Genomic DNA, 8,830 nt, shown 5'->3' with positions numbered 1-8,830 from the left:
TCAGGCTGGTTTCGAACTCCTGAGCTCAAACAATCCGCCTGCCTCGGCCTCCCAGAGTGCTAGGATTACAGGCGTGAGCCACTGCGCCCGGCCTTAATATATCTTTTACAAATGATAAAACTTATTTTTCTTTTTTTTTAGTGAAAAAGCTGCTATACTCATAGTTTTATTTCTTCATTTTGATTTTATATTTTCAGTTTTTGGCAATATTGTATAGTACCACTATTTACTAGATAGGAAAATTTTACATAAATAAATGAGATTGACTTATTTTCCTATAAAGGAATTTATTTTCTGGAGTAAAAGAAGTACTATAAGATAATTTTCATATTAATGTCTAATAACTATTGTAAGAAACGGGCTGATGAAGCCTAGTGATGCTTTGCTTGCATCTATAACTGTTATAATGCACAGTTATAAGAGTTATAAGTGAATAAGAGCCCACCTGTAAGACCAACCATTTACACCTTGTGGTTGATCAAATGGTTGATGTTAATACATTTCAGTTGTGTAAAACTTATGTGTATTTGGTTTGTATCATTTGCCTCTTAATCTGACTATAGATAAATCACTTCTTGGTAGCTCATAATGAGATAAATTGATAACTAGATGATAGTCAAATCGTTATTGCTTTAATTGTCTGCACCGATGGCTGGCAAATCTCCTGGTCCTTTCCCAAACTGTGACTGGAGATTCAATGAGTTTCCCAACCCAGCTGCCCATGCCCTGCATGTCACCTGTGTGGAGCTCATGGCTTTAGCAGTTTCAGGCAATGAGGTCGGGAATGCACTTCTAAATGTTGTCCTAAAAAGGTATGTATCTTCCTTCATGCCATAAGATTCATTGTTTATTTGTACAGAGAATGGTATTTTATTTGGAGATATTAGACAAACCTGTGGCCCCAAGGCCAGTGCACATTGGATGATGGCTGCCTTTTGGTTCCAAATCTTGTCTTTGTGATACAGGTGTAATGGAATGAGCCCTGGACAGGGTCAGGAGACCTGGGTTTGTTCGCACTTCTACTCTTTAATGGCTGTTTGACATTAATTTAGAAATAATGTTAACTTGCCCATAAAAGTAGTCTTTCAAGATCCTCTTAAAGATCAGCTTAGAGTAAGGGATGATGATTGGGGAAGAAATGCTTTTTCAAAAGCTTTAATTGTATATATATATATCATTTTTATTCAATACAAAAATCCATTGTTTTATTAGAGTGGATCAGTTGTCAATCCTCTGAATTATTTACATTCTCAAAATAAGATCCTTTGTCAACCATCTAAAATGTTTTTATAATTTCACATTTATATTCTTTTTTGCTGTCTTGCAGTCAGCCCTTAGTGCCAAGAGAGAACATTACATCATGGATGAATGCAATTGGTTTGATCATTACTGCCCTACCAGTGAGTTTATAATTAGTACTTAGTGGTGAAATACAGCTAGCTTGTTCCCTGTTGGCCAAAAGAAAAAGTTGCATATAAGATATCCTTATACAAGGATATTGTGCAAATTAACAAAATGTTTCATATTTTTAAAGTCTTTAATATTACTGCTTCTTAAAAAATCTACAGTGATGATATTTTGCCTTTCTTTATTAGATCTGAATGTATCTACATGACTTAACAAGTCTGTGACTCCTCTGATACCACCTTACCTATCCAACCTTCATCTTTACATCATAATCTGATGTACTTTTGGCCAGTTAACATGTTATGTATGTAGAGCCTTTGTTTATGCAAATAGTGTTCATTGAGACATGTTTTTGGTATTTCTGATATGTTAGTGAATAAGACATTATTCTTATTCCAGAACCCTTCTTCCTTCCATCACCTTCTCTAAAGACTACTCATTCTTTGTTAGCTTAGAGCCTCTTTCCTCAGTGAGGCCTTCCCTGACTTCTCCAGCTCTCCTGAAGTTCCCTTCTCTGATCTCCACGTGTGTCTAGTCAGCACCACACAGTTGCTTTACTGCATGGTAAATATCAGGTACTAAATGAGCTGGATAGAGTCATGTGTGGAGTACTCTAACTGACAAACACTTCTCAGGTTATTATTGACTTAATTTCACCACTTATGAAGCTGCCCAACTGCATTGTATAAACTGGATATAAACTGGATAAGTAGAAAATTTTAAAGGAGAAGAAAGCACTATTACTTTAGGCTTTGGGGCGAAATACTGCATAAGTGATATTTTTCACCAGGCTTTCCTCTGGTTTTGAAGGAGCCCTATTGGATTGTTCTTCATGATCGAATTGTGAGTGTTATCAGCAGTCCCAGCTTGACGTCTGAAACAGAGTGGGTTGGCTATCCATTCCGCCTCTTTGATTTCACTGCCTGTCATCAGTCCTACTCTGAGATGAGCTGTAGCTATACATTAGCTCTCGCACATGCCGTGTGGCACCATTCTAGCATTGGGCAACTGTCTCTCATTCCAAAGTAAGTATCACAATTTCTTAAAGAAATTGATGTTTCATTTTGTTTAATCTCATTAACAGATGAGGTGTATGTCTCATTCCTTAGAACAACTTGCAAAGCAAGAGTGTTTTAACTAAGTAGAGTTTCTTATTGATCAGAAAGCCTCTTTTATTGCAAAATTATCTGAAAAAAATTGATTTGTATGTGCAAGTAATAATCTTGTATCTAGTTTTCCATAATAATCATTTCAGCTAAGCTCAAGTGTAGTTTCCCGTTATAGTTTCAGGAGGCTTAGTCAAGTGCATGTTTTTTCCAGAATATATCCTGAAAGTTGCCTTTTGAACTGAATAACTGAGATTAGCTAGTTTCCTGATTATTTTTCTTGGACCATAAAGGTGGTATTAATTAGATTCAAATTTCTTAGGAATGGCATTTATGTTAGAATAGTTATTCTCTTTTTACTTTGAATAATTCACCTTCTGTCGTTTGGTAGTTTTACTGTTAAGAATGACTCCTAAATCTGATTATTTTATTAATCAATCAAATGAAAGTAAGAGCCAGTGGGAGATGTGAGAATTATTAGAAATGTTATTGTTACTAAAATTAAAAGGAACTTTAAAAAAATCATTACAAGTTTTGTAAATATTTGTAATACATTTGTAAATACCATTTTAACAAAATTCAAACAATTCACCTGATTTCAAATCACAAGAGATTTTTATTTTTATCTTCAAATTTTAGGTTTCTTACTGAAGTACTTCTTCCTATAGTGAAGACTGAATTCCAGTTGCTTTATGTGTACCATCTTGTAGGACCATTTTTACAAAGATTTCAGCAGGAGAGAACTCGATGTATGATAGAGGTAAAATATAATCTGGGTTTTCTGTGACATGATTACATTGTCAAACATCTGTTTAGGTTTCTTAACCAATGTTTTTAAAACTGTAGGTCATAATCATTAATAGTGAAACTAGTTTAGTAGCATCTGAGAGCGATCTTATGGGGATTAGTGTGCCTATAATGAGTTTGGGGTGGGATGTATTGAGTTGGAGATGCAGGGAGAAATACCAATCATCAAGGTTGAGAAGAAAGTTAAGGATGGAGAAGTACATTTGAGAATTTACAGTGTAAAGGAATTAATTAAAATCATGAGAATGGATGAAGTCAATCACTTCTACCAAGATACAGAGAAAAAGAAAATGAGCCAGGAATAAAACCTTAAAAGCATGAGCTACCAAATGAAGTTAAGAAAGTACAATCCAAAAGATCCCTGAGAGTGCAGTTATCCCATAAATTGAGAGATGGTGTCTAGAAAGGGATTGTCTATCTCTTAATTTTAAGAGAAATTACTAAGCTATAAAGAGAAATCTGATTTAAGTACTGTCAGGGGACATTTTGTAGTACTATGGGTTGTATTATAAATGTAGGCCATATCATATCTCCCATACACATGGAGGTATGTATGATCTGTGACAGTTCCTACAACAAACAGGTTTATCCCCAGTGTAATGGAGTCCAGCTGCGGTATGCTGAATTATTTAATCACTTTGAGCATTTAAATGACTTTACATTATTTGTTAAATAGATTGGTGTGGCATTTTATGACATGCTGCTGAATGTAGACCAGTGTAGTACCCATTTAAATTACATGGATCCCATCTGTGACTTCCTGTATCATATGAAGTATATGTTTACTGGTGACAGCGTGAAAGAGCAAGTAAGTTAAATTTATTTAAGTATTTTTTCGTGATGTTTAATTTAGAAAACTTGAACATATAATGATAGACTTTTTGTTTGGGTGTGTATGTTTCTTTTGGTTAATTTTTTTTTAAGGGAAAAGGGTTGATATTAGACCTTTTTAGGCAATGGGGACATATTATTCTAGATATTATATTAAAGTAAGTACATGTTGTAATTTCTCATACTTTTCCTCGATATTTGCAGCAGAACATCTAAAAAGACCTTGGAGGTAAATTCATACTAATTTCATTAGGGAGAAATAGTGCGACATGGCTGCTGAAAAGACCAAAGAGGTGTTGTGTTATCAATGAAGGAGGTCTTACTTTTCCCTACACTGATTAGGGTACACTTATGGGGACATTGGACAAATTGCAGCATACTAGAAGGCTGAAGTCAGGATCCTACACTAACCCTGACTAGAGACTAACTCATGAAGAGTCTTTGAAGAACATGGAATACTTAACCTGAAGAAAAAAGTCCTAGGGAAGTGTTCATGACCTCACTATTTGGAAGGTTTCCATTTGGATAGGTATCAGATTTGTTCTTTGTTGCTTCCTAGGGTATATGAATTCTGGGGAAATTGAAAGGAGGCACACTCCTATGTTGAGGAGACTCAACATAGGAGAAGGCACTTCCTAAGAGAGGCTCCTGAAAGTAGAAAAGACCTTGAATCATGGCTAAGCTTCCTATGCGTGGGAAACAGAATCTGGGCTGTTTTAGAGAGGTAGAGGTGAGACAGAAAGGGGAAGTTAAGTCCCTTTCCCCCTTTCCCAGTACTTTTCTTTCTATAATAGAAAGGAAGGCAAATTCCCATATAACCATGTGAGTCCTAGTCTACTGGCTTCTTTCCCTGGAGCTAGGCTTGGGAGGATGTTGACTTCTTTGTGCCTCATCTGCAATATCAAAGAGAATTGATCTGTTCTCTCTCGTGTAAGAAAGAAATAATTGTATCTGCTTTTTTAAAACACTGAACATGTAGGGAACCAATAAAGAAATGTTTGACATTTTTGTTTTTTTTCTTTTTTAAAATGTAGCCTTTATATTTGGGCCTAAGAAACTTTGACACAAGGGAATACAGAAAGGAAAAATTATTAGTGAACTAATCTTTCCTTGTAAGGTCAAAGAACATTTGAGTAAAGCTAAGAAAGCTGTGAAACTATTTGATGTGTTTGTCTCCTTAAAGTATTTTTAAAAAGAGTAGATCTAATATTATTTAGTTTGAATTACAAGTATAAATCAAAACCAAAAAAAAATTAGCTTTGTGAATAAATGTTGTAGACATGAGTTATTCAAAGAAATTTAAAATATAATTATGCTTCCTGTTTCTGTGAAGATGATATTTTAAAAGAATGATCAACTTGCTGGGTAGATAAAATTTCCAGTGTAAGCTATGCTAGCTTTTGATAGTAGAATGACTGGCTACTTAGCTAGGTGGGTTTGCTTTTGTGAGTGTATTCATATATATGTATATACACATGGCACATGTACAGACACATATATAATATATGATGTGTGGGGGAAGGAGAACACATTCTCTCTCATGTAAGAAAGAAAGAATTGTATCTGCTTTTGTTAAAAGACAGAACACGTAGAGAAACTTCTCATCCACCCCACTCCACTCCTTAGTTCATTGTCTCAGGATATTACATAAATCCTGCTTTAAAGGTGGGAAGTTGAAGTTCTCTGGTTAAAGTAGTTTTTAATATGTTTTCATTTCTCAGGTAGAGAAGATTATCTGTAACTTAAAACCAGCTTTAAAACTCCGTCTTCGATTCATCACGCACATTAGCAAGATGGAGCCAGCTGCGGTGCCTCCGCAAGCCGTAAACAGTGGGTCTCCAGCGTCTCAGGCTAATCAGGTGCCAGTGTCTTTACCTGTAACTCAGTGAAGCCAGAGTATACCGTGGAGAAAATGGAAATACATCCATCTTTGAAAGCGGACTCCAACCTATTAAATCTGAATGTGATCATGCTACCGTGATGTAGTAGAAGGAGCAAAGATGTTCAGATTGTTTCAGTTTGATTCAAATGGTGAATCTGTTGACACTTTGTGACTCCCATCTCCCTATCTATATTTTTGTCCCTAAGACATCAAGTAAGCTACATGTCATTCATATTCATGACAATTTATTAGAGCTACCTAGGAACATAACTTTTACTAGGCACTTTCAATCTTCCCTATTCTACCCATTGTTTTTGTTTGTATTTTTTATTAATGACATATTCAGTTGTCAGATGTGTCATTTTAAGGGTACTACACATGTAAAACAGTTATTACAAATACTTTGATACATAAGCCTCCTTTGGTATATCTTTGGAACAATAGAGATTTTTATTCAGTAAAGGACTCTAGATTTTGTTGCGTTGTAGGAGCAAACAAGGTTTCATATTCTTTTAATTATGGCTTGAAATTTTATTGTAAATTTTCAATGTTTCTATCAAGATCAGTTGGCCATTTTTTGCCTTTGCCGTGGACTTAAACTTACCGTATGAAATGAGTTAGAAGCCTCATAAGAAAATAACATATCTGAAATGTATAAACTTAAATAAAATCATGTTTAAATTGTTGATTCTCCAATCTGTTATTAAAAATGAATTAATTGCTTTTGTAGGTTGACACTCTCACCTGACAGATGATGTAATTCTTTGAATTTTTATAACCTTAATATTTTTAAATATTTATATTTCTAAATATAGTTTACATTTTGGCTCTTTGGCTTATTGTTAATTTTGGGGGGAAATGGCATTGTGAAAGACTTGAAAACTAATTAGTAAGTTCTGTTGAATGAATAAACTGTATGACTGTTTCCTGACTCAGTTTGAACATGTAGCTGCTGTGTGTCTGGCAGTGTGCCAGCTGGGTTTCAGCAAGGGAATGGGCTATTCTATGGGTCCTACACTACGGTTGGTGACTGAGATTGGCCTAGGAATTAAGAGTTCATGATTTTTTAAAAAAAGAATTAGTGAATTTAACTAACTATATTTCAAATTCATATTTCCAAATACAGTCTTCCTAGAGCTTTATTTTCTTTGTAGTTCATATTATTGCAATCACTAAATAATTATCAGCCATGCCGTGAGTCCAGCTAAAAATTTATATAATTGTATAATTTTTCCAGACTAATTTTAAAATTCCCCAAAAATTTTATGCTAGCTATGATTTCAAGTATTAATCTTAACATAGTCTCAATATATTGTTGCCGCCTTGAGGACTATATTGCTTTGAGATCCTGGAATGGGATTATTGTGACACTTGTATTGCATAAACAGAATAGAAGGTGGAATTCGATATTATCAATTTCCCAAGTTTATGACATTCCAATTTATTAAAAATTCAATTTTCCCTCTCTAGCTTAAAAAAATGGGAATATGATTTTCCCTGGATACACTTTTAAATAGAGGACAGAAACTTTATTTGGGTTTAGGATACAGGTGAGGGGAAAAAAATGTCTTTGTATTTATTACATCCTAAAAGTTTTTCTTTTTGAAAGTAACTAGTAAAGTTACTAGTCACTTTAGAGTGGCTCTGTCCAATAAGACTTTCTGCAATGAAGGACATATTCTATACATGTGCTATCCAATACAGTAGTGAGTAGCAACATGTGGCTATTGAGCATTTGAATTGTGGAACTGAACTTTTTATTAAGGTTTAATGTAAGTGACCACATGTGGCTAATGTATTGGACTATGTACACAATGTACTCTTGCATAAGATCCATCATAATTGCTCCTATCTAAAAGTGATTCAATAAAATGTTTATCTTTGAAAGGCCTAGCAGTTAGAGGCAACAGGTAAGTTTAAAGTTCTGAGTTGCATGTGAAAAGTCAGATTGTAGGAGGTCTTTAACATATAGCTATTAAAACACCACCACAATAAAAATCCTTTCCTGGAGTCTACTTTATTACAGAGTCCCTTGGGGTTTTTACATAAGTTGGGGGCAAAGGGAAAAGTTTGTTTTCCTTATTTTGTTTGCAGCTTACTCTCATTTGTTTTTCTGCTTTCCTCACTGCGTTCCAGAGCCCAGGTGAGTGTTTAGAATGCAGCTTATGAGACATACTGTAATTGCAATGAGTGAAGGCCGAAACGTCTGAAAGCCACAGATAATTTTAGGTGAAATCCTCATCTGAATTAGTAGATCTTACACACAAAATAGCAGTTTGATTTCTCTGGCTCCTGAGTAGAGTTTTGGGAATATCTTCTGCTTCCCAAAAGCCTGCCTGAATAGCAACCATGCTTAAAATATCAACCAGTATCAAGTTTGAGGTTTAGAAAAAGTAAAACATGGACATCTAATGCTAATGAACTTGGAGATTTCCCAAAGGTATGATTACCCATTTTGCAGTTGAAGAAACAAGAGCCTGCGAATTTAACACATTATCTCCTATGTGAGTTGTATTTAACTCACGTTAGTTTTGATCCCAGGGCTTCGTGAAGCATATGTAACTCACACATCTCACTTTGGGAGCTGCGTGAACTATTTTTCAAGTTGCATATAACTCACACATAGAAAAATAACAAATTTTTCATTAAATTAGAACGGATTGTTTTGTTTTCAAAGTTTTCTATTTTCATAATAAAACACCATGGCCTCAAGGAAAAATTTTTTTTTTCTAGTGTGGCAGTCAACATGTTAACTTCACCAAGGTCTTACAATGTTTTGGGGATGATGATCTCATTG

General features: G+C 34.7%; 1 protein-coding gene across 1 annotated transcript in view; it reads left to right on the top strand.

Annotated features, from left to right (window-relative positions):
• The window catches only part of MED23 (mediator complex subunit 23), a 63,330-nt gene extending 56,699 nt beyond the window's left edge, over nt 1-6,631 (top strand). Inside the window, exons 16-21 of the mRNA XM_012665225.1 lie at nt 647-812; nt 1,328-1,400; nt 2,218-2,432; nt 3,153-3,273; nt 3,997-4,128; nt 5,873-6,631. Coding sequence (XP_012520679.1) covers nt 647-812; nt 1,328-1,400; nt 2,218-2,432; nt 3,153-3,273; nt 3,997-4,128; nt 5,873-6,040 — 875 coding nt within the window. The 3' untranslated portion in view covers nt 6,041-6,631. The remainder of the gene's footprint in view (nt 1-646; nt 813-1,327; nt 1,401-2,217; nt 2,433-3,152; nt 3,274-3,996; nt 4,129-5,872) is intronic.
• The last annotated feature ends 2,199 nt before the right edge of the window (nt 6,632-8,830 follow it).

Source organism: Propithecus coquereli, unplaced genomic scaffold, assembly GCF_000956105.1.
Source record: "Propithecus coquereli isolate 6110/MARCELLA unplaced genomic scaffold, Pcoq_1.0 Scaffold98, whole genome shotgun sequence".
Lineage (NCBI taxonomy): Eukaryota > Metazoa > Chordata > Mammalia > Primates > Indriidae > Propithecus > Propithecus coquereli.
Note: the sequence above shows the minus strand (reverse complement) of the source record. Positions and strands in the feature narration are given on the sequence as shown.